The sequence below is a fragment of the Theropithecus gelada genome, chromosome 2, assembly GCF_003255815.1.
Source record: "Theropithecus gelada isolate Dixy chromosome 2, Tgel_1.0, whole genome shotgun sequence".
NCBI classification, from domain to species: Eukaryota; Metazoa; Chordata; class Mammalia; order Primates; family Cercopithecidae; genus Theropithecus; species Theropithecus gelada.
The window spans coordinates 110,929,775-110,956,726 of NC_037669.1; the positions used below are offsets into that span (position 1 = coordinate 110,929,775).

General features: G+C 43.2%; 1 protein-coding gene across 2 annotated transcripts in view; it reads right to left on the minus strand.

Moving 5' to 3' along the window:
- USP13 (ubiquitin specific peptidase 13) overlaps positions 1-26,952 on the minus strand; it is a 135,984-nt gene that overhangs the window by 35,197 nt on the left and 73,835 nt on the right. For both annotated transcript variants that reach the window (XM_025377547.1, XM_025377548.1), the window contains exons 9-14: positions 24,323-24,394; positions 23,874-23,967; positions 12,655-12,780; positions 10,830-10,983; positions 7,976-8,150; positions 390-478 (exon numbers count right to left, since the gene is read on the minus strand). In XM_025377547.1, the coding sequence (XP_025233332.1) occupies positions 390-478; positions 7,976-8,150; positions 10,830-10,983; positions 12,655-12,780; positions 23,874-23,967; positions 24,323-24,394 (710 nt within the window). The remainder of the gene's footprint in view (positions 1-389; positions 479-7,975; positions 8,151-10,829; positions 10,984-12,654; positions 12,781-23,873; positions 23,968-24,322; positions 24,395-26,952) is intronic.

Consider the following 26,952-nt stretch of genomic DNA (forward strand, 5'->3'; position numbering starts at 1 on the left):
CATCACATGGGAGCCTGTTAGAAACACAGAATCACAGGCCCACTCCAGACCTGCCTAATCTGCATCTGCATTTTAACCAAGATCCCAGGTCATTCATATGCACGTTCAAGTTTGGAAAGCACTGTTTATTTGACAATGTGAGGATTCTGTTTACACTCTTAGAATTCGGTCATTCCAGAAACCATAACTGGAGGGTGGGTAAGCAGGTGGAATTTGTATTGTCAGTTCTTATCTAATCAGAATACTCTGATTCGAAACAGAAAGGTGAGAATGATGGAAGAATGAAATGGAACTGTTTGTGGCAGCCAACTACATGGGCTCTTTCACATGCCATGTTGTTTAAATGGCTCATTTGATGTTTTAAGCAAAAGCATGCAAAAGATACCTACCAAATTTTTTGGGAACCCAGTCAAGACCAAAAGTGAACTTCTTTATCTGCACTACCAAGTATTCAGGGAATGAAGCAAAGCGAGATGTTCTGGGAAACACAAGGGGATATATCAATGAAACAAGGCAGTAAGTATTGTGAATACAGTTCAAAAAGCATATCAACTTTGTCTGAGGCACACCTGGCCATTCCAACGGCTGAACTGAAGAGGAGGAACACACAAACACAGACATATAAGAGGACACACATTCACTCTCCCCTGCTCATTTGTCCTGTCCTCTTCACAAGAAGAAAATGTTTAGCGTAGGATGTTATCCTTTAAGAATACTTTTGGCCAGGCATGGTGGCTCACACCTATAATCCCAGCATTTTGGGAGACCGAGGTAGGTGGATCACCTGAGGTCAGGAGTTCAAGACCAGCCTGGTCAACATGATGAAACCCTGTCTCTACTAAAAATACAAAAATTAGCCAGGCGTGGTAGGGCCACGCCTGTAATTCCCACTCGGGAGGCTGAGGCAGAAGAATCACTTGAACCCCGGAGGCGAAGGTTGCAGTGAGCCAAGATCGCGCCACTGGGCAACACAGCCTAGGCAACACAGCGAAACTCCATCTCAAAAAAAAAAAAAAAAAAAGAATGCTTTTGGACCTGTTTCAAAATTGTTACTTTTGGCCGGGCGCGGTGGCTCAAGCCTGTAATCCCAGCACTTTGGGAGGCCGAGACGGGCGGATCACGAGGTCAGGAGATCGAGACCATCCTGGCTAACATGGTGAAACCCCGTCTCTACTAAAAATACAAAAAAACTAGCCGGGCGAGGTGGCGGGCGCCTGTAGTCCCAGCTACTCGGGAGGCTGAGGCAGGAGAATGGCATAAACCTGGGAGACAGAGCTTGCAGTGAGCTGAGATCCGGCCACTGTACTCCAGCCTGGGTGACAGAGCGAGACTCCGTCTCAAAAAAAAAAAAAAAAATTGTTACTTTTACTTTGCTGTGGTGTTTTATATTTCTGAAAAGTGCTTTTCAACCATTTATTTTTTCTGAAATCCTTGCTAGAATTTAGTAGACATATTTTTGACTGTTTATAGCATGCATGTATGATGTACATGTATGTGGGGTTTGAAAAGGCTCCCCAGGTGATCCTGAAACACCCCCACCTCCATTTCCACTTCCACACAGAGTCACTGTCTTATAGCGCAGAGTTGGCAGACGAAGGGCTTACTGAAACTTTGGTTGAGGTTGACTATTGGAAATGCCAGGGCCTCATTAAAATACTGTGGTACCTAATCCATGGCCACATGGATCCTAGCGGTAGACATATTATGGGATAAGTATCCAAAACATCTGAATCTGGGCCTTGAAGTTTAAAATTAATACACATTACCAGTATCTTGAATCCTCTTCAAACTTTCAGAAAGGCTCAATTTCCTGGGCATGGATTTGGCAATTTTATACACAGACTGTTCAACCTGTACACCAAATTCATACCCTAGTTCAAGCTCATTCACTCCACGTTTATTATCTTGTTTTTAACAACCATTTTTGTTTGTAGTCAATGTAGGTGTGGTAGGTATATGTAAAAAAGAAAATAAGCTGTTGATAGGTATCGCAGATACCTTTTAAAATAAAAAATTCTAGAATATCCTCCCCTATTCCACTTTTCAAATCTAAGTCACTGCCTTCTACTTGTAATGCATCTTCCCAGAATTTAGAAAATTAATGCAAATGTATTGCTGCCCCCTAGTGTCAGAGAAAAGGCACAGCACAGGGACAGAACACGGGACAAAAAACAGTCAAACGACGTGGATGTGGGTCTTGAAAATGCCACTTCATTCACTCCAAATCTGGGCAAATCACTGACCCTCCCTGATCCATCTACAAAATGGACTTACTAATCATGTCTACCTGCCAGGCCATGCAATGTCATGAAATGATGTGAAATCGCTTGGCACACTAGAAAGTATTGTATATACCTAAGGAATTAGCATGATTATTTTGTCACGAAAGGGCTAGAAGCTACAGAGCCTTGGATGCTGAATCGAACTGTCACTTATCTGTATTTTACCCCCAGGCAAGTTACTTAAATTTCCTGTATCTCAAATTCTCCATTACAAAGTTGGTAGAAGAATAAAGGCAGTAATATAAAGACGCTCAGAAAATAGGAGCTTTATCATCCCAAGCAACTGATCTACTATTAGCCAGGCTCACTCTCCAGAAATTATATATTATCTCTAATTAGGTTTTTCTATCTTCTGAGAAGCAGTAATAAACATTATTCTTATTTAAATGTCACCAAGTCCTCAACTGCACCAAAAAACAACTTCCATCTTGTATTTTATATATATAATTATATTATTTAATTTTATATATATAATTATATATTTAATTTTATATATAATTATATATATATAAATTTTTTTTTTTTGAGACAGAGTTTTGCTCTTGTTGCCCAGGCTGGAGCGCAATGGAATGATCTTGGCTCACTGCAACCTCTGCCTCCTGGATTCAAGCAACTCTCCTGCCTCAGCCTCCTGAGTAGCTGGGATTACAGGCACCTGCCACCATGTCCAGCTAATTTTTGTATTTTTAGTAGAGATAGGGTTTCACCATGTTGGCCAGGTTAGTTTTGAACCCCTAACCTCATGTGATCCACCCACCTCAGCCTCCCAGAGTGCTGGGATTACAGATGTGAGCCACCACACCTGGCCATGATATTTTAATGTAAAAATGTTCTTTGTCTCACCTCCTCTTCCTACCACATTAGCTTAAAATCTGGAAAATACATAACAGTGAAATCAACCAAAAGACATTGGTCAACCAATAATTTCCAAAATATGACTCAGGATCCCTGAGACTCTTGAAGCTGCTCTGTGGTCAGTATCTAGGTGGAGTGTCAGCTGTAATACCATAGTAGGGGTAGGGAAATAACTCAAGTTTGGGGCAGGGACAATTTAACACATCACTGTGTTATGGGTAGCTGCCAACCTAAAAGTACCAGAAAGTAGATTTAGATGCTGTTCACATAATATTTGCCCTATTGGGAAAAACATTCTTTATTCATCTTTGTAACCTCTATAGGGTCTCAAGTTGAATCGCTCACATGTAGTAACTGTTCAGTATGTATCCATTCAAATCAATCTCAAAAGCTATGCTTTGCATTCATTTATTGCAGTTTGGGGACATCAAGTTAGTTAAATCTAGCAAAGTTATAAATTATGTTCAGCTTATTCTTTTATTCCTAACATTAATTCCTGGAATTAAAATATTTCTTGGAAAGCGATACGTTTTTAATAAAGATCATTAGAATGTAAGTCATTCTAATGATCTAGATAGACAGCAAATTTACTTCAAAGAGCTGTTATGGGAATTAAATGCTTTAAGACACATAAAGTGCTTAGAGTAGGTCCCAACAACAATATTGTGTTGTTGTTAACAACCTGTTAACATTATTTAAAATATATTGATTGTTCGCTAAATCACAATTAAGGCAAAAATACAATAAAGATGGTATTGAGAAAGAAATATAAAGTGTACCTCTTCCTGACATTAAGATGTCTACAGTATTGAAAACCTAACAACTAAAAAAAATTCGTAATCTTACCCTGTCTGCTTGTTGAAAATATAATCATCAATCCACCACACTCAAATTACATCATCAAAGACAAAAAAAGGAAGATAAAGATAACAGAAATAACAATTCCATCCCCTATTTGCTCTGTGTGAAGCACTTTACACGACTTATCTCACTTAATCCTTACCCCAACCCTGTAAAGAAAGTACCATTATTATCCCCAGTTTACAGATAGGGAAGCCGGAGCTTATGGCGGTGAGGTCACTTGGCCAAGGTCGCATACCAATAAGTTCTAGCCTGGGCATTCAAACACTGGGCATCTACCCAGAGTCTGTGCTCTGCAACCCCACAGTATGCTTTTCTCTTTAGAAATGATCATGGGTAAGTAAAAATCTCTCCCTCTCAACTCTTTATCTATCTGAGGGCAGGAGTTAGGTCTTGTTCAACCCATTGCCTAGAATATGCTAAGTGAGTGATAATATTTGCTGGGTGAATAAACGTTCCAAGCACTAATATTCTTCCCAGACACAGTCTGTTCATGATCATTTAAGAGAAGGGTCTTTACGTCTGGCCCACACTGATGCAAGATCCGCCAAGATATTTAGGACATTTTTTTTGCCTCTTCCTGGTCTTCAGGCTCTGGGTGTAACAAAAGAAAAACTCAAGGCCCCAAATTAATAAAATGTAGACTGAATCACAGCTTATACTGCAGGAAATAAAAATAACATCTCTTAGAAATCTACTGAACTGGTTTTCTCAAAACTTATATTTGAAACATGATAAAGCATAATAAAGAAAAGCAAGACTACAAAAATGTAAGGATAAGCAAGCATGACAAGGAATATAGGGGTGCTCGATAACAAGCGTTGAGAGTTTGAACTCAATCAGACTGGAATGAATCCCATGCCTGCCACTTACTGGCCAATTACGTCTTTTATTTCTTCCTTCATAAAATGAGAAAATAATGGTACCTACCTCAGACTACTAAGAGAATGAAATATGATCATTGAAGGGAAGTGCTTAACACATGACCTGGCAATAACAAATGTGCAATAAATGACAGTTGCTTTATGACCTTTAACGTTGTCTTTTTCTTTCCCACAGGGACTAGTTTTCAATTCATAACAACTGGATATGCCCAGTACTAATTCTTCTCATGTATATAAAAGGCACATGCAAGAGCATGTGTGTATGCAGACAAAAAAGAAAAGGTAAAAGGTCCTTGTAAGAACTATAGGAAGCAGAAACCCCTCCTCGAGGATTCTAGATAGATAGGCTAGCACTGCCTACAACTGAATATTTTGTAGCATCTGAGGAGAAATTCAGGACAGCATCATTTCTCCATTACAGATGGAATCACTGGGCGGTGACTTTGCCCCAGGACAGAAGCTAAGGTGGGAGGTGGACACAGGAGAAGAATCCAGGTCTCCTGACCACTAGCCCTGGGCTCAGGGAATCTGCCTGTCTGTGGAAAGCTAATACCTCTCAGTCCGCATTTTAAAGATGGGCCATTTCCAGGTGTTGTAAACGCTGCTTCCTGGTAAGACACTTATAGGGAGAGGCAGGCACAGAGAGTGTGTCACACCCTGCACTTCTAAGACACCAGGCACTTTTCTGAAGAGCAGAAAGGTGTGGCCGAGGGCCAGGCAAGTGAACAATATCCCACTCTGCAGCTCACACCTGATGCTGGGGCTTTCGAAGCTTCCAGGCCCCATGATCACCTTCCACCTCCAAAATGGAATCAGAACAAAAGCACAAAGAGAAAAGGATAAATGTTCGAGGAATCAGTCTTACACCTACTGTCAATGATTTTTAAAAATTGCTTCCATCATTAATAGAGGGTGTAGAGGTCTAACTGCCCAAAGATATCTCTGAGTTGTAATAAAGTATCTCTTACACTGAACTTGCGAACTCAACAACTGTTATCTGCAAGGACACAAACAGGCACATGCACATGTGCACACATACACAACATGCACACACACAACCACCCACGCCTACAACTGAGCAGTCCTAGGATGAACACTCAGATGCCTAGTGATGGACAACTGATCCCAAATGAACTACTATTAATCTCCCTTGGATAGGGAGCTTTTTAAAAATAATTTTAACAAATATGGCTTGTTTTTCCTTTTTGAAATAAATTGTTTTTGCTTTCCTGTTTTTAACATATGAAGTCTATAATCTGAAACACAGCAGAAACCTGAGGGAGGGGTTTCACAGAGAACATATAATATAGGCTGAGGCCAGACATGGTGGCTCATGCCTGTAATCCCAGCACTTTGGGGAGGCTGAGGAGGACAGATCACCTGAGGTCAGGAGTTCAAGACCAGCCTGGCCAAATAGTAAAACCCCGTCTCCACTATAAAAACAAAAATTGGCTGGGCGCAGTGGCTCACGCCTGTAATCCCAGCACTCTGGGAGACCAAGGCAGGGGGATCACCTAAGGTTGAAAGTTCGAAACCAGCCTGACCAACATGGAGAAATACCATCTCTACTAAAAATACAAAATTAGCCAGGCATGGTGGCACAGGCCTGTAATCCTAGCTACTTGAGAAGCTGAGGCAGGAGAACCACTTGAACCTGGGAGGCAGAGGTTGCGGTGAGCCAAGATCGCGCCACTGCACTCCAGCCTGGGCAACAAGAGCAAAACTCCATCTCAAAAAAAAAAAAAAAATACAAAAATTAGCCAGGCTTGGTGGCACATGCCTGCATTCCTAGCTACTCAGGAGGCTGAGCCAGGAGAATTGTTTGAACTCAGGAGGCGGAGGTTGCAGTGAGCTGAGATCATGCCACTGCACTCCAGCCTGGGTGACAGAGCGAAACTCCATCTAAAATATATATATAATATATTATATATTATATAGTATATATAATATATTATATAGTATATATAATATAATATAGTATATATTATAAATATTATATTATATTTATATATTATATATTGTTATATTATATATTATATATAATATTTATTATAATATATTGTATATTATATAATATTTATTATTATATATTATGTTATATATTATATATATATACAGGTTGAACTGCTGTTGAGGCCATGGTAAAAACAGCCCACACCAGCTGTTCCATCCTTTAATCCCCTTTATGTTATCCAAAATCTCAATCTTAGCCTCAAAGAAAAATGGCCAAAGAATATCTGAATGTAGCAAAACTCCTGGAGCCAAACTTTCAGACCTCCCTTTGTTTTTTGCCACTGTAAGCACTGTTTTTCCAATAAGTGCAGTGATATGAAGTATGTTGGCAAGGATTCGACTGTATCAAATCAACTAGGGTGGCAGATGGGGAAAAAAAACTTGTATGTGTCTGACAACCAGCCTCATAATGTGAAAACAGGACACCTGACTAAACCCTGAGCGGCTCATTTCAACAATGCTCAGGAGACTTCCTGTCCACTTTGAGATGTCCTGAGACTCCTAGTCTCCAAGGAGAAACATAGTCAACTAAGTTCTAGACCAAGTCTTTAATTATGGAGTTAAAATATAGCACAATGGAGTTTAAATATGGAGGTTTGTCTTAAGTATTTTTATAATTTCTTCACTAATAATGTCATTCTTGACATTTGGGAGTATGGGATTGTTTCTTTGCTATACTCTCTTGGTGAGAGAGGGGCTGGGGGTGTGGGCAAGGTTGGGAGGGAGGGAAAGAGGAAGGAAGGAAGGAAAGGAAGGAAGGAAGGAAGGAAGGAAGGGAGGAAGGGAGGGAAGGCAGGCAGGCAGGCTCCTAATAGAGAATAAATCACAACCTTACATTTAAAAAAAGAAAAAAGAAAACCCCTCCTTAGCATATAATATAAATCACAGGCCTGTTTTATTGGACACGTCTCACACAAGTGAAGTATGACGAAAATTAGGGTGTGTGAACCATAATCCCATCCATCACAATGAACAAATACACACAGACACAAATAACACCCACTCCCTCTCCCCTATCCCTGTCCCCACCTCTAAAGGCCCCTCCTCACCCCACTGCCACCACACATAACACACACTTACTTCACACCCGCAGACTTTGCTTGTAGGGCACTGCTCCAGAAATCGTCAACGTTTTCTGGTTCAGAGAAGGCCTGAAGGCAGGCACTAAATGGTATCTTGGCACGCACCAACTCAGGAAGGGGTCTTCTGTTTGCTTCTGCTTCCCTTCTCGTTAGTTCATAAGCGATCAGTTCATCTGAGGGAAAGAGCAAATGAATGACCTTGCAATTGCTCTTACCCTACGGAAATGAAAAGCACCCTCTTTGAACAGTCTTCCCTGAAGGCTTCTGGGCTGGGCCAGGGTTGCTTATTTGTTGTCCTTTACAGAGCCAGATGCGCCTGCTGAAAGGCTGTTCTGGGGCTGTCTTTAGAGTTGCACCGACAGGTGGCATTGAGCCATTCACATCTTTTTGTGTGCTCCCCTTTGAGACTGACAGGAGGGAAGTGTGAGCTTGGCCTGGCCTGGGTGGGTGAGAGGGTCAAACCATGAGTGTGATATAAATGCCCATGAACCTGGTTTGTCCAAAGGCCAATCCTGGGTTTATTCAAATGCCATCCTCCCAAAACAAGGCCTTCACATCAGAGTATTTTATAGCCAGTAAAGGTCCAAGGGCTAACCTCTTCCCAGTCCTTCACTGCCTTGCTGAAGAACTGAGGCCCAAAGTCAAAACCAGCCAATTACTGACAAAGCTGGACTTCAAACCCTGATCAGCACTTCCTCCACAACCCAACAGATGAGGCCAGAAAGAGATGTTATATTGTGTAAGGGGATCAATTTTTGCCAATGATCACACACATAGACAGAAGTAACAAAAACATTCCTGTTAACTCTAAGCTGTTTTAAAATAAAATAACCAAAGGCAGGAAAAAAAAAAAAAAAAAAAACCACTGCTAAGCGCCTGACAAGAACCAAGAACCAGATCCGGTGTTATACATTTTCTGATTTGGTTCCACCAGCAGCTATGATTAGAGGTCATGGGTCCCACAGAGGTGTGAGGCCAAGGAGGAGGATAACTACAGGACTGCAGTTAGCCACCATCACACACCCATGACAGTAACCAACACTGCCAAGACAACTTCCTGTGGAGGTTACCCAACACCTCAGACATAGGGCTACCAACCTCGAAGGCCTCTGTGCTATTCCTACTCAAATGATTAAATACAAAGGGAAAAAGAGGAAGCTCCCAAGCACCAGCAGATCTGGTCCTGGAAACTAGCCTGTAGTCAAAATTTTATATAGATTTGAATGGCCTTTCTGGTCATTTATTTTGTATTACCCAAAAAAGAAAAACAAACAAACAAAAAAAACTCCTGATTTATCTGTTTGTAAGTACACTTACACACATATCTGTTTTCCTAAACACATCTTAGATGCTTTTAAAATTCATTCCCCTGTCCCCAGTCAGTTTATGATGTACTTATATCTAGGTTGCTAACATTAGATATTCCCAGCAGTCAAATTCCAGAGACTAACTTATAAATCTCCTTTCTGAAAAAAAAAAATAGTTATCACTAATAAATGATAAACAGAATTAGAAAAGATCATGGACCTGAGCAGACATGTGAGTCAGTAACCCTGAGGTAGACAAGAGAAACCACTGAAGCCTAGTTCTAACAAGGAAACAAACAACAGACTCCCATTCCCTTGTTTCTACACTGGAAAGATTTTGAAATTGATCAAAAACTGCATGAGCATATAGAAAATGAAAATCATTTCATCTCAAATCATCATAATCATCACTTTTCAGTTAACATCATAAACTGACCCATGACTCCCCACACACAAGAAAGAGGAAAATGGGCCATCCAGGGATTTGCTGAACTTTTTTTTCTTTATTCTAAAAAAAAAAAAAAAAAAAAACAGGATACATGTGCAGAACGTGCAGGTCTGTTACACAGGTATACATGTGCCACGGTGGTTTGCTGCACCTATTGTCTTGTCCTCTAAGTTCCCTCCCCTTTCCCTCCACCCCCAAGAGGCCCCAGTGTGTGATGTTCCCCTCCCTTTGTCCATGTGTTCTCAATGTTCAACTCCCACTTATGAATGCGAACATGCGGTGTTTGGTTTTCTGTTCCTGTGTTAGTTTGCTGAGGATGATGGCTTCCAGCTTCATCCATGTGCAAAGGACATAATCTCATTCCTTTTTATGGCTGCAGAGTGGAAGTGCTGAACTTTACAAAAATGACTGGTTCACAGGAGATGAGCAATCCAGCAGCTATTTTATCTATTTTGCTTATATGATGTTAATTCAAAGAAATGCCATTTGTCTATTCTGCCTGGGAAGAACCAGATTAGACTGATGGAAGGAGAAGGCACCAAACATGAATGCCACATCTCTGCCTCCTTCTCTCTTCCAAAGTCCAGAGACCCTTCTAATGGGCTTTGCCTTTACAAAGAACCCTGACACAATTTATCTCCCAGAAGAGGTGGCTGAAATACTCATGTGCCAAAGCCGGATTATTTCAAGAGACCTCTGCTCGAATGTCTAACTTTAAAAAATACAGTCCTGATCATTTCCCTCAGACTTTATGGCACAACTTATAAATGACAGTGTTAAAGAATTTTCTACATATATCATTACCAATAATTTTCCCCAAAATTATGCTGACTCCATACTCAGTAGTTGGCCAAATTTATAGGCAGTGAAGTAGGTTCGAACCATAACGCCTCCATAAAACCTGTGATGCATTTGATTCTTCTCAAAGGAAAAGTCACATGGGAACTAACGAAGAGATGAAAAGAGATGAGCAAAGCAGACATCATCTGGGCTGGGTCTACTCCTGACACACTTCAGTGACTAAACCATTCTCTCTGATTCAAGGGTTTTCCCATATGAAGACACACAGTACTAACTTCCCGCTTTTGAATTGTTACCCTTGTTGGTTGCCGCCTCCATGGCCACAGGTAACTGCATCAGGTAATCCACCCTCTCCGTGTAGCGGACTTTCCGGGTCTGACAGCACTGAATGCGTTCTTCCACCAAAAAACGAAAAACATCGCTTGGGTTTTCCGAGCCGATGCGGTTCCTCTGAAGGATGGATTGTATCAGGTTAGTAAATGCTTGAATATTGAGCCACTAAGACTTACTAGAAAATGAACTCTAAACCTGGTGTAAACAGTTGGCTTTATTAAACATTTCCTCTGGGCATGCCCATTCACCAATGCACTTTAATAGCAAAACACGGGAATTTATCTGAAGTCCAAAAATGGGGATTGGTAAAATAAAATACAGTTCATCATGGATTACTATGTCAATATTGTTAAATTAAAAACCATGGGAGAGAAATTCATAGAATGAAAAGAAAGGAGGAGGAGAAGCCAATCAAAAGAGAAAGGGAAAAAAATAAAGGGCTGCCCCAGAAAAATGAAAACATGTACAATATGATTATATAAATACACTCATATAAATTAGGTACAAATAAAACAGAAATCATGCTCTGTTAACAGATGTAACGATGTGGCAAAACATTTAAGTGAAAACGCTGCTTACGGAAGGGCATGTGGAGAATTAACATAAGACCTGGAAAGTGACCGGAGGGGCAGATGCCAAACTGTGAACACTGGCTGTTGGCCGGGCGCGGTGGTTCATGCCTGCAATCCCAGCACTTTGGGAGGCAGAGGCGGGCGGATCATCTGAGGTCAGGAGTACGAGACCAGCCTGGCCAACATGGTGAAACCCCATTTCTACTAAAAATACAAAAAATTAGCCAGGCGTGGTGGTGGGCACCTGTAATCCCAGCTACTCAGGAGGCTGAGGCAGGAGAATCGCTTGAATCTGGAAGGCTGAGGTTGCAGTGGGCCAAGATCATGCCACTGCACTCCAGCCTGGGCGACAAAAAAAAAAAAAAAAAACACTGGCTGTTTGCAGGGGGGTGGCATTAAGGGGGATTTTGATGTTCTCCTTTGTGTTTTCTATATTTTCCACAAAGAACACTGTTGTAACCAGGAAGGGGAAAAAAAAAGTTGTTTTTTCAGGGGGAAAAAAAGCCTTTACTGAGGAATTCTCAGTGGCTTTCCGGCTCACATCTGTAATCCCAGCACTTTGGGAGGCCAAGGCAGGTGGATCACGAGGTCAGGAGTTCAAGACCAGCCTGACTAACATGGTGAAACCCTATCTCTACTAAAAATACAAAAATTAGCCAGGCATGGTGGCAGGTGCCTATAATCCCAGCTACTCAGGAGGCTGAGGCAGGAGAATCACTTGAACCTGGGAGGCGGAAGTTGCAGTGAGCCAAGATCGTGCCACTGTACTCCAGCCTGGGCAACAGAGCTAGACTCCGTCTAAAAAAAAAAAAAAAAAAATGTTTTTAATAGCATTCAATTCTGATGTGAGCAGAGTCATCATCTTTGAGCAGTGGCAGGACACCAAATACCATGTGGGGCTCTTAAGGGACTTTGTCACAAAGACCAGGAAAAATAAATTGTGAGTGGAATAACTGGCAAGCACTCCTATAACACATATAGGTTAAGAGGAGCACAGAGATCCACAAGTGTCTGGAAACTAGCGTGTGAAGAGCAGTCACATCAAGTGGGCTGAGCAGAGAGTTTCCAGGGAGCTGATTCTGAACCAGCTTCAACAGAAGAGACTGAAGCAAGAAGAGAATGGGGAGGCACTCGGATCAAGCCACAGCGGACTGCACTGAGTGGCTCGGCACCCTTCTTACAACCCCGCAGAGCATCGCAAAGACTCACTACTCACCTCTACTAGATTCACCAGGTGCAAGAAGAATTCCTGGGCATCTTGCTGTCTGTTAGAGGAGAATTCCGGGTGGCTCTTGCTTACAAAGGCCTTAAACATGCGCGGAGAGATCCCGTTCTGCTGTGGCTAAAGTATAAAAATGAAATGGACTTACAATACTTTCATGCACGTTAACAGTCCTAAGGGGCAAGCAGAGCAGAGCCCACCATAAACTCCACTTTCCAGATGAGAAAACCATAGCCCAAAGAAGGTAAATAATGATAATGCCCAATACTCGCTGGTGTTTACTATGGGCCAGGCCCTGTACTATGAAACTTATGAAGAACACAGAATGAGACTCTTCCTGTTTACTCAAAACTAGAGATAATAGATGACACACACTTTAGAAAGTACTCACTTTCTAAAGACAAGCACTAGGCTCATTCTCACAGGACTTGCTACACAGTGACCAAATGTCACAGCCCATTTCAGAGCAGGCTAGAGATGACTTGGGAGGAAAGGTTTCCGATGGAAGTTAAAAAGAGAGGCCAGGTGCGGTGGCTCATGCCTGTATTCCTAGCATTTTGGGAGGCCGAGGCGGGCGGATCACCTGAAGTCAGGAGTTCAAGACCAGCCCAGTCAACATGGCGAAACCCCGTCTCTATTAAAAATACAAAAAATTAGCTGGGCATGGTGGCACGCATCTGTAATCCCAGCTACTCAGGAGAATAAGGCAGGAGAATCACTTGAACCCAGGAGGCGGAGGTTGCAGTGAGCCAAGATCACACCATTGCCCTCTGGCTTGGGCAACAAGAGCTAAACTCCATCTCAAAAAATAGATAAATAAGTAACTAATAAATAAATAAATAAAAGAGAGGAGAGCTCTGCAGCATCTCTCCTTCCCTTCCATGAGGGTATTGGAGAGAATGCCTCCTGAAGAATGGAGACTTGCAAGAAAGAAAAATGGCATTGCACAGCCCATTAAAGCACTGCAGAGCTGCTCAAGCTCACGAGCCCACCCCATACTGTTTCCGGACCAGAGCACAGGGAGTTCCCAGGAGCTTGTAGAGGGCTTGCCCGTCACCTGGCTGCAGCTGCTAGGAAGGCTGCAGGGGAAGAGCAAGCAGCAGGACAACTCTGTCAGGACAAGGATGTTGGATTTCCTGGGGGACCAGCAGGACAGCTCAGAATCAGAAGACAGCCAAGTGATCCATGCAGGACCCTGCAGAAGTGGGTGGGCTGTCTGCCAGTGGAGAAGGCTCAGGGCAGCTGGGGGTGAAGGCTGCAGAGGCCAGCTGGACAGAGCATCAGGGAAAGATCCTTGTAAGGTCCCTGAGGGTGGGATGACAGTTGCCAGGAGGCAGCTCTAAGAAACCACTAATGTGCCCCTACAAAAGGCCAGCCATGACAGGAGACATGCGGCAGCCCAGAGGGAGCGCACCAGCACTTGGTAAGTGAAAAAACTCTGCCTACTTCTCTAATCTCCAATTCCCTTGACCCTTGACTATGGAGGGGCCAGCAGTGGGTGGAAAGAAGCAAAGAAGTGGAGCAAGGACCCTCACATACACCAAAGAAAAAAAAAATAGATGCCGACACTAATGCTTCAGCACTGTTGTTTTCTGAAACTCTTGAGTTTGGTAGAACGAAGAAGCCTAAAACTGGCTTTTTAATACGATAACCTACAGAAAATCACTAGGAATCTAGGAGATCTGCCCAGGATGCTCTGAAGAGGCAGGTGGGAAGATTCCACATCGCCTTTGGTGACAGAGGTATGCACCTGATAAAGCTGTTTCCCAAATGTTTCCTCCAAGTTCAGCCCATCTGCTAATAGTGATACCTACTGTCTCGTTAATACTCCTGGTAACCCTAGAAAGCGGGCACTAGTCTTATCTTCACTAGGGAAGCTGAGACTGGTAGAGAAGTGCCAGACAGGCCTTTCAGCTCAAAGTGATCTTAACACCTAACTGCCATGCAGCTAACAAAGCCTAACCAGAGTGGCTCTGACTCCAGTTCCAGGCTGTCTGTAGCAAAAACAAGTAGGTGGGTCCTGAAGCACACTTAGGTCTCAGTCATATAAACCTCACCTTGTCATTTGAGCCAAAGAAGTAATTTACGTCCTCTCTGCAAATGCTGAAGCTGCTACCCACCCACTTATCCATAAAACCTCCCTTTGCTTAGCTTGCAGACCATACTCCNAGGACCCTCACATACACCAAAGAAAAAAAAAATAGATGCCGACACTAATGCTTCAGCACTGTTGTTTTCTGAAACTCTTGAGTTTGGTAGAACGAAGAAGCCTAAAACTGGCTTTTTAATACGATAACCTACAGAAAATCACTAGGAATCTAGGAGATCTGCCCAGGATGCTCTGAAGAGGCAGGTGGGAAGATTCCACGTCGCCTTTGGTGACAGAGGTATGCACCTGATAAAGCTGTTTCCCAAATGTTTCCTCCAAGTTCAGCCCATCTGCTAATGGTGATACCTACTGTCTCGTTAATACTCCTGGTAACCCTAGAAAGCGGGCACTAGTCTTATCTTCACTCGGGAAGCTGAGACTGGTAGAGAAGTGCCAGACAGGCCTTTCAGCTCAAAGTGGTCTTAACACCTAACTGCCATGCAGCTAACAAAGCCTAACCAGAGTGGCTCTGACTCCAGTTCCAGGCTGTCTGTAGCAAAAACAAGTAGGTGGGTCCTGAAGCACACTTAGGTCTCAGTCATATAAACCTCACCTTGTCATTTGAGCCAAAGAAGTAATTTACGTCCTCTCTGCAAATGCTGAAGCTGCTACCCACCCACTTATCCATAAAACCTCCCTTTGCTTAGCTTGCAGACCATACTCCGCTCCTCTGAGTCCAGAGCACAAACTGCCTTCTACCTTCTTTTTTTTTTTTTTTTTTTTTTTTTTAGCAAAGTCTCGCTCTGTCGCCCAGGCTGGAGTGCAGTGGCGCAATCTCTGCTCACCGCAAGCTCTGCCTCCCAGATTCATACCATTCTCCTGCCTCAGCCTCCCGAGTAGCTGGGACTACAGGCTCCCACCACCACACTCGGCTAATTTTTTGTATTTTTAGTAGAGATGGGATTTCATCGTGTTGACCAGGATGGTCTCAATCTCCTGACCTCGTCATCCACCTGCCTCGGCCTCCCAAAGTGCTAGGATTATAGGCGTGAGCCACCGCGCCCAGCCTGGTTTCTACCTTCTTTAACTTTCAGCCTGCTTCTGGTCTGTCTCTGCAGCCTTTGCAGGTGGAGGCCATGTCTTAAACCTCCTTGAATTCTCATGGACATCCAGGTCCATGCCTATAGTCTGGGGACCATGACACATTTGCAGAATCACAGTCATATGCAACAGGTGATGAGAAAACTCCTTTATCTATCTCCCTGCAACAAAGAGGCAGCTCCATATATAACATCCCTCCAACACACATGTTCTATGCAGTGTTTTCTAATAAAAATCTGATGAATTTCCCTGTCTTGCTGAACACATAACCTGGTCTGGGCACTTAGTATTTAGTGACTGCCTGTTTCACGCAGAGCACTATTAGAGATTCTGTCTTCTAGGAGCTTACAGACAACAGAGGAGATGAGAGACATACACACACGTTGATAACAAATGTTAGGGAACACCACAGAGGACCTGAAACACCACTGGCAGCTCTCAAAGAATTCCTCAAAGTGGCAGCATTTGGGCAGCTAAGGACTGACAACCTGTATATAAATGACCAGCTTACACACATACACAGCTTCAGTTGTGCTTCCAGCGCTAGTCAAAGCACAATTAATTTTACTACCTGTATATATACCTCCTGAAACCTATGTAAAAGTTGTGACTTTCTTCATTCACAGTGCTGATACATATCACATAGTATCAGCTGACACAAGCACGCAGTAATAACATCTAGCTTCACATGATGGCTAACATTTATGTACTCATTAAGCAGATATTTACCGAGAGCTATAAAAACTCAGGTGCTTGGATGAATACCTACTACATGCCAGGCTCAGTTCTTAACACTTTACATATTTATTTTTCTTAATTCACTCAGCCCCATGAGGTGGTGATGATAATGACTGTATCCACTTGAGAGATGGGAAAACTGAGACACAGAGGTGTGAAGTCCAGGGTCACAAACTTAAAAAAGTCTCTCCACCCCCTCCCTCTAGTGTCCTTATGCTGTTTTGGGTATACATGTGCCAACATCTCATCTCTGAGGTCCCTGAGTCCATCCTACTGGCTGCCAAAGAGAAGACAATATATCAAGAGTCTGCATAATCCTTCTTCAAGCCCATACAACTCTAGGGCCAACATCACAAGCCACTCCAACAGTTATTTCTCCACTTTCGAGAGTAGAGAGGCACCACTTGGAATAAATCCCTCGGCATTTGTGCACTTCTCTTTAGGCATTCACGTCAGCATGCATTCACTGCCTGCTGCTGATAGTGTTATTTCTTATAATCTGTGATTCAAGTTTGGTGTGGTTGCCAGTCCCCAACACAGACCATAGCAAGCAGCCACTCTGGAAAGTTTAACGAGCCAGTAAATTCTGAAGAGCTAGCTACTGCTCTGGGCCATCATGTGGCCATACAATCAGGAGAAGATTCAATACAGACCATGCTGGGAAACACTAGAAATTCAGTCCCATATCTGGACTATGGCTCAGTCTCAGCCATTCCCCTCCCACACTTCTGTAACCACTTCATTTCTTCATTTTCCTCAACCAACTTTTCTTAGTCCTCTATTCAACAGTCAAGCTATTGCTTGAGAGTTGTCTATCATTTAGAAGTTATTTGAAAAAGTTTCCTAACCAGACAGATGCTACCTCCTCCTCATATCATGCTACAGACCAGTTCCTGGGGTTCACAGCTGGGTTAGAGCATCTTAGTTCAAACTCATCTACTCCAAGCTTAGTGCCTTGATCATTACCTGGCCCCATCTGCTAACACCCATGCCCATGCCTACTCTCCACTTTCAGAGGGGACATCTTACTAATTCCCATGCTCAATTATTAACATGCTCACTTCACACCTAGTTATTAGAAAGTCAGGCTCTGAAAAAGTTGAGCCTGAATCTCATGAAGCCTCCAGATCTAGCGACCTTATACCAAACACAAGTCAAACAATACCTCAAGGAAGCAATCTTTAGAGCAAACTTAAAGCAAATGGTCCAGCTCCTTCAACAAATCAATAGTTTGCAAAAAGAAAGGGAGGGGGACTTTAGAAAGACACCTTGGATAATGCAGGGAAAAATCAGAAGATGGACTAGGTATTCGTGATACTAAGGGATGGTTGTTAATTTTGCTGCTGTGCTTTTAACACTTTAAACAGCTTTTTTTAAAGAGACAAAGTCTTGCTGTTGCCCAGGTTGGATGGCAATGGTGCAATCACAGCTCACTGCATCCTCAAACCCTTGGGCACAAGTGATCCTCCCACCTCAGCCTCCCAAGTATCTGGGATTACAGACACATGCCACTGTGCTCAGCTAATTCTTTTATTATTTTTTTTTCTAGAGACAGAGGTGTTACTGTGTGGCCCAGGTTTGTCTCAAAGTCCTGGTTTCAAGCAATCTTCCCACCTCAGCCTCTCAAAGTGCTGGGATTACAGGTGTGAGTCACCATACCTGGCTGAACACTTTTAACTTTTAATACAATACTTATGTTAAAAGAAGAAAGAAGGTATTATAGCTACAGATGCAAATTTAAATAATTTTTCGTTTGAAAAAAAAAAAGTCAGGCTCTGGACAAGGCAGTTCCCTAAAAGAAACCAAAAATCCAAACTAAGAACCAAAGAATTAAATTAAAGAAAGCATGTTTCCCATTTAGCAATGAGCCAGTGATATCACCTGAGTGTCCCCTATGGGCCCAACACCTCACAAGATGAGAGGCAGAGACCAAAACTGACCAAGAGTCAGCCCTGCCTTTACGGCACACACACTCTCACTTGAGAGCTGGCTCTCAGACACCTGAAGCAATGGCTAGTCCTGACCACTAACTTTATAACACAGAGACCCAGGAAGTCACCAAAATAGCACCCAACTAAGAAATCTGTCATATTAATAAGATACTGTACTTACTTTCTCCATCAGCAATTGCAAAACAGATCAGCTAAAATTAGAGGGAGGACTTCAGTGTTCAGAACTTCTCCCAAATGCTTACACAGGACTTTCTGTTTAACAGAGTGCACCACTCCGACAGACAGACACAGTCCACTCATATTCCCCTGAGCTGAATGCTTTAATTAATAAGCAAGCAGCAAGACTGAGACTTTTATCACATCAGAGCAATACCTGAACAGATACTTTTAAACCACAGGATAAAAGCAAGATAGACACATGTCTGCCTTTCCCTAAAACAAATGTGTATGAAGTCTGTTGACTTAAATTTTTTTTTTTTTTTTGGTATCACTATTTATTTTATTTATTTATTTATTTATTTATTTTATTTTATTTTTTATTTTATTTTATTTTTTATTATTATTATACTTGAAGTTCTAGGGTACATGTGCATAATGTGCAAGTTTGTTACATATGTATACTTGTGCCATGTTGGTGTGCTGCACCCATCAACTCGTCAGCATCCATCAACTTGTCATTTACATCAGGTATAACTCCCAGTGCAATCCCTCCCCTCTCCTCCCTCCCGATAATAGGTCCCGGTGTGTGATGTTCCCCTTCCCAAATCCAAGTGATCTCATTCTTCAGTTCCCACCTATGAGTGAGAAAATGTGGTGTTTGGTTTTCTGTTCTTGTGATAGTTTGCTGAGAATGATGGTTTCCAGCTGCATCCATGTCCCTACAAAGGACCCAAACTCATCCTTTTTTATGGCTGCATAGTATTCCATGGTGTATATGTGCCACCTTTTCTTAATCCAGTCTGTCACCTTAAACAATAAACCTTGGACCAGTAAGTGTTTAACCTAGGCCAAAACCCCAAATCTCCTAAGCTAGGAGGACAAGGAGGACAGGGGCATTCCCAAACTATTACTCATATTTCAGAGGTGAATCCGAAAGGTTACATGTGTCTAACCTAGGAAAATAGAGGTTAAGGGAAACAAAGCTCTTACATTCACAGCTAAAATTACATCACCTTGAAGCAGAACACTAGTTATCTCACGTTGATAAAAGGTTGAGACCAGCAATTATGTGTTGAGGATTATTTAGATGAGAAATCAAATAAATTGTCACTTAAGAAATGCAGCTTGGGCCGGGCGCAGTGGCTCAAACCTGTAATCCCAGCACTTTGGGAGGCCGAGGCGGGTGGATCACGAGGTCAGGAGATCGAGACCATCCTGGCTAACATGGTGAAACCCCGTCTCTACTAAAAATACAAAAAACTAGCCGGGCGTGGTGGCGGGCGCCTGTAGTCCCAGCTACTCGGAGGCTGAGGCAGGAGAATGGCGTAAAACCCGGGAGGCGGAGCTTGCAGTGAGCTGAGATCCGGCCACTGCACTCCAGCCTGGGTGACACAGCGAGACTCCGTCTCAAAAAAAAAAAAAAAAGAAATGCAGCTTGTACAGAATACAGAGTTATTTAAAATATGTTATCTTTGGAAGAAGAAATAAGGCAGAGTGCTCAGCTTTAAAACATTTGAAAGCACTGCCTTAGAATGCATAGAGAAAATATTTTTTGAAGAAAAAAATGCCCTTTTATAGTATTATCTATTGTAAGCACAAGTTAATCTTAAAATTCAATTCAACATATTTAAGTAAAAATGGCGGTACCACAAATAAATATGGCCACCTTTTTATGCATGATGATGTTTATTAAGCATGCATATATAAAAAGCTAGATTTAACCTTGGTTTATAGCAGATTAATTTAATACTGGGAAGTATATATTCTAGAAATGACCCAACTTGTAAGACACCGGTGAGAAACCCTTGTAACTGGGCTACCTGGTAATTCTGCAAACTTCAAATGCCCCCTTTTGTCATCCACCTGCCACCATCCACACACTGAGGCACTGGGAGCCTGAAATAAGTCTTGAACAACTGTTAGGGAAGTAGGATAATGCAGTGATCAAAAACACAGACTCCAGAGCCAAACTGCCTGATATAATTCCCAGCTCCGCCACTCACTGGCTTTGTAACTTTGGGCAAGGCTTCTGTACATCCGTTTCTGCATCAGTGAACATACAGGCAGAGCCCGGCCCTTTGCAAGCACTATGTGATGCTAGTTATTAAGATCATGAGTGGTGGTGGCCCCGGAAAAAGGCATTTCTGCCACATGGCTCTGACCCATCCTTCATGCTCTCTCCCCTCCACCACACATTCTTCTCATCATCTATCCCCTTTTCTGTTTCAGTGAATCTTCTTGCCCTATCTTGGGGCATTTCAGGCTCATCTATAAGTTACAAACACCAGCGGCCTGGGACAGGTCCATCCTTCCAAAGGGCTTCAGGTACCTGAGAAAATGAAAGAGCCTCACGAATTGGTTCCTTTGAAACCAACTGCCAGTGAAAATCCTGATGCCTGAGAAACTAATTCTTTCCACTGTCAAGGAAAGTGGAGATTTTTGCTGTAAATTATTTGTCTATTCAAGGAGCAGCTTGAAATGGACATCCCCAGGGCCACAAGGAAAATCATGGTCAATGTGAGCTCTATTTGAGTGTTAAAGGAATATTACCAATGCTGGACCAAAGACTCACTTGTCTCACACCCAGCTGGACGGGCCTTCCCTGCCCCTGCCCAAATGCACACTATATACTTCTCACAATCAGGATTCTTTCTTTAAGACCACTAGATCATGGCACCTGAGGGCTGGAAAGGATTTCACAAGTCATCTAGATCAAGGGTCACAAATCCAAATACCCAGAGTCCCAGTCAGGTCATGAGTCATAAAGGGACCGGAGCCAGCTGAGGACTATGTGACCTGTGTGAAGGGAGGTCTGGCCCTTGGCTCCAGCTGTCATCGCAGGCCTGGGACTGTCAGACGTTCTGAGTGGTTAAGAGAAGATGGAAATTTAGATTTTGTGTGTGGACCAAGCAAAACACATCCCAGAGATGGCCCAAGTGCTTTCAGATCACACACCTCGATCCAGACAGAGCAGTGCCTCCCACCTACAAGCCTCAGACCCTGGAGATGTAAAGAGCTACTACACTACGGCTACCGAATCCAATGAGGGAAGAGAGACAAGGGCTCCAAACAGATACTACCTGTAGACTGCATAGATAGTGTGCCTTGCTCATATAAGAACTTCTTTTTTTAACATAAAAGGACACTGTAATATTAACAAAACCAAATTTTATTTCCAAACAGCACTAAATGGATGATTTTTCATTTCACATTTTCTCACATAAGGAGATCCCAAAAGCACAGAAACAGTCACGTAAGGCGCACAGATTTTATTTACATTAGAAAGGGGACTCCTGGGCTTAAAACATTCACCACCACCACCTAGACCAATTCTACTACTTGAATGGTGGGATCGGAAGGTGACATGGCTTGCCCATAATCACACAGCTCCTTGCAGAACCAGGAGGGAAAGCCAAGGTCCTGAGTCCTACTCCCAGCTCCTTCACCTCCACCAGAGAGCACAGACCCTGCCCAGAAGAGCCATACAAGAAGTGACACCGCCTGGATGAGAACTCAGAACAAATACGATCATAACACAATTTTGGACTGAGGTTTATCCACAATCACCTCTTTAAAGTTTCACAGAAGCACAGAAATAGAAGAAGCCTGGATAACCCCAAACTCCAGCCCTACCCTCAAGCCACCTCCTCAACTGTATCTCAGATGGGAGCCTTCCAGCCTCTGGTGGATAAGGACCTTGTTATCTTACAATGCTGGGTAACAATGCAACTTGAGAACTTCAATTCTTCCTATTCCCATACCACTCTGGTCTCTTGGGCTTGCCATTCAGAATGTCTGTTTCCCTCTCCATCCTCTTCACAACTTAATTCTTTCTCCCCGCCCCCAAGGCTGCCTCTGTATGTTCTTTTCATAACCTCCTTTCCCTTGTTTGCTCCATTTCCACAACTAGCTGGCTTCCTTATGGACAAGAGGGTATTTATTCACTGTTGATTCTTGCTGTCAGTCTACAGGTATTAGCTAAGAAGGACTGGCTTAAGATAAACACTTGAGACACAGAACTGAACAAGCCTGCCCAGTAAGTCAAGACAGGGTACTGGGAAGCCAGAGCAGGTGGTGGGAAAGTGGGGCATGAGTTCCACTCAGGGCATCTGTGGCAAAGGGAGAGAACGGTGCCAAACACAGATGTGTAAGCTGTGCACTGCACAACTGCAAGGGCACCACTCAAAAAGACCAAGTTATGAGTAGTACCCTCTGGAGTTGTACAACGAGCAGCATAAGGAGGGGTCAGTGGAAATGCAGGTCTGGCCATTAAAAGATCAAGCCCGTATTTCAGTGCTTCTGTTAATTAATAATGACTGGCCCACAGAGTTTCTCCTACTTGAGTGTGCTTAAGAACCACCTGGCAGCTTACCATACCTGAGGAATGCCAAGCCCTCCCCTGAGATTCTGATTCCTCAGTCCTGAGGAGGGACAATGGTACAGAGGCCAGGCATCTGTGTGTTATTCTTTGTTTGTTTGTTTGTTTGTTTGATATGGAGTCTCACTGTGTTGCCCAGGCTGGAGTGCAGTGGCACAATTTCGACTCACTGCAACCTCCTGGTTCAAGCAATTCCGGAGTAGCTGCGATTACAGGCATGCGCCACCACACCCAACTAATTTTTGTATTTTTAGTAGAGACAGGGTTTCACCGTGTTGGCCAGGCTGGTCTTGAACTCCCGACCTCAGGTGATCTGCCTGCCTCGGCCTCCCAAAGTGCTGGGATTACAGGCGTGAGCCACCATGCCTGACCCTGTGTGTTGTTTTTTTAACAACCAGACTCTTGAGAAACTCTAGCCAACAAAGTTGAGGCTTAGGAGAAGGAAGACACTATAAGTGCCAAGACTGTGGTACCAAGGGGAAAATGTTTATATTTTTATGAGATTTAGTCCTTCGATCTCAGCTCTATTTTATAAAGAATACTGTTTCTAAAGATGGTTAATGATGGCACACATGTATAATCCATGAAGCAACTGTCTCTATAAACCCAACCCTGGCTAACTATTCCTTGTCACAGTTTTTAAGAGCATACAGACAGGCACCCTAGACACTGAAATGACATTACTATTTTGACAGCTTGCTAAATTTATGGCCACCATGTGCCAAATCAGAGGAAACCCACATTCTAAAGCTCCTCCCTACCTACATGTCAACATGGCAAATGCTCGGACGCTTACCTTGTGCTCCTCCTTCATCACCTGTTCAATGAGTTCAGATTTCACCGGAGGCTTTGAATACTGGCCTGACAGAAGGCCATGTCCTAACTTAGTCCTGGCCAGGACAGAGAAACAAAAACAAAAAGGTCATTGTTGTTTTTCCATAGCAATATTACATTTATCTATGAATATCAATAAGTACAGCTGCTGTTAAGTGGAGCATTTGATGTGGATTACACACAAATAACTTATTTATTTGATTCTGCTTCACACTGATACCAGTTTCAAATTTTCTTCAGTATTTTGTAGATAACTTTATCTTCTTATAAAAGTAACACATTCTCATTTTGGAACACTTTAAAAAAAAAAAAACATAAAGAATTGCCTTTAATTTTGCAACCCAGAGATAACCACCATGAACATTTTATTGGATGCTTTTCGTTAAAAAAAAAAAAAAATCTGCCACTTACATCTGTGTGTTGAAATCTTGTGTTGGATCTAAAGGCGAGTAGTCAAATATTCTGGGAAGGTTTCCTACATACCTAGAAAATGAGCGGCAATAGTTAAAACATAGCAACTGCAAGAAAAACAGAACCAAAACAAGCCATCGAAATTCTTGCTAAGACCTTCTTGCCCCTTTGTCAAACTAAACAATCTACCTGAAGAAAAGCTTTTCCTGAGATTCTACCCCTACCAGCACTCATGACCTTCCTGAAACGTTTATCCTTCTATCAGTGGGTCTCAACCCTCGTCGTAAGTTAAATTCACCCAAAGAGTTTCTTTTACATTTACCAAAGCCAGAACCACCCCTAGATGTTCCAATTTCATTGCTCGAGACTGAGGCCTGGGATTTGGAATGTCTTTCAAAAGTTCCCCGAGTGATTCCAACATGCATCCAGAGTTAAGAACCACCGGCTAAGCCATCACAATAATCACCACCTCGTTGACAATGGTACAGAGGCCAGGCACCGTGGCTCACACCTGTAATCCCAGCACTTTGGGAGGCTGAGGCAGGTGGTTCACCTGAGGTCAGGAGCTCGAGACCAGCCTAGCTAACATGGCAAAACCCCGTGTCTACTAAAAATACAAAAATTAGCTGGGCGCAGTGGCACGTGCCTGGAATCCCAGCTACTCAGGAGGCTGAGGCAGGGGAATCGCTTGAACCCTGGAGGTGGAGATTGCAGTGAGCCAAGATCATGCCACCAGACTCCAGCCTGGGTGACAAAGCAAAACTCTGTCTCAAAAAAACAAAAAAGACAACAGTACCGTTAGGGACAAGACTCAACTTAAACCAAAACGTCGTCAGGCTCCTCTGAATCCTCTGCTTGACTGGGCCTGCCCTTGGGCTTCCCTCTCTGTTCTTGTAGATCCAGTTTGAGTAAGCATCCTGCTAATTCAGTTTAGTGAAAATCGTCCATCCTTGTATCTGACCAGCCTAGCCTGCCTTCAGCAGTAATCCCATTAAGTCTGGGTAGCCAGAAACCCCTTATCCTTGATGTTTCTTCTTTGTGATTTTCCATCCCCTGGCCCCACCCAACTCCTTGGTTATAAATCCCTACTTGACGTTGTTGGAATCAGAGTTGAGTCCAATGTCTCCCCCATTGCCAGGCCCTGTTGCAGTGCTCCTACACCTATGGCCATGCGCCCCCTTGAATAAAGTCTGCCTTATCATCTTTAACAAGTGTTTGGGTAATTTTTTTCTTTAACATTAAAAATTGTTCCAATAATCTCAAAATTGCAATAGCAGTGACAGCTACCATTTTCTGGAGGGCTTCCTATATTAGCCTATTGAGTCTTCATTGCAACTGTATGAGGAAGGGATTGTTGTTATCATTATCCCCATTTGAGAGGTTAGAAATTGGGATGCAAATTCATTAGGTAGCTTCCAAAGCCTCCAAGCCACCTGTAATCCCAGTACATTTGGAAGCCAAGGAGGGATGATTGCTTGAACCCAACAGTTGAGACCAGCCTGGACAACATAATGAGACCCCAACTGTACAAAAAAAATTTTTTTAATTAGCTGGGTGCAGTGGTACATACCTATAATTGCAGCTACTCGAGAGGCTGAGGTGGGAGGATTGCCTGAGCCCAGGAGGTCAATGCTGCAGTGAGCTGTGATTGTACTACTGCACTCCAGCCTGGGTGACAGAGCAAGACCCTATCTCAAAAAAGAAGTCTACCAGGGAGGGAGTAATGAGGCCCAGAATGGACCCAAGCAGCCTGGCACCAGGCCAAGGTGGGAACCACTCTGCTGGCTGTGCCTGCCCATCCACTGCCCCTGGAGCGACTGCAAGCTTATTCTGACAGAACGGTGCCAACTTTAACACTGATCTCCAATCATAATGCACAATCACTCCTTTCACTTCTTAAATTCACTTCCTATTTCACACCCTCTATTTCGTGTTGTCCTTTCCCCGCTGTCTTTAACTCTCTAGCCTGAAAACTCTAGGAAGAAGAATCCAAAAGCAGATCCCTTTCTCTAGTCCTTCATGTGCCCCACTCTGCCCACTTCTCTGACCTCATCTGCCACTGTGTTCCCCCAGCCCACAACATCCCCACCATTTGTCCTTCTTGCCGTCCGAGGGCGTGACAGACTTGCTCATGTCTCAAGGTCATGCCTTCTGCTGTCTTTTTCCTGGGATGCTGTTTCACAGATCCTTGCTTGGCAGCTCCTTCTCAAGCCTGTTGACAAGTCACCTCTCCAGACCCTCAGATAAAACAAGAGGGGCGCCTCCACCCTTTCTCACTCCCTACCATCTGCTTTTGACTGACTTTCTTCTTAGCATGCATCACTATTTGCAATTTTACAATTTACTTGTAATATGGTTTGGCTGTGTCCCCACCCAAATCTCATCTTGAATTGTAGCTCCCATAATTCCCATGTGTGGTGGGAGGGACCCTGTGGGAGGTAACTGTATCATGGGGGAGGTCTTTTCATGCTGTTCTCGTGAGAGTGAATAAGTCTCATGAGATCTGATGGTTTTATAAATGGGATTCCCCTGCAGAAGTGCACAAGCTCTTGCCTGCCACCAGGCAAGATATGACTTTGCTCCTAATTTGCCCTCTGCCATGATTGTGAGGCCTCCCCAGCCATGGGTAA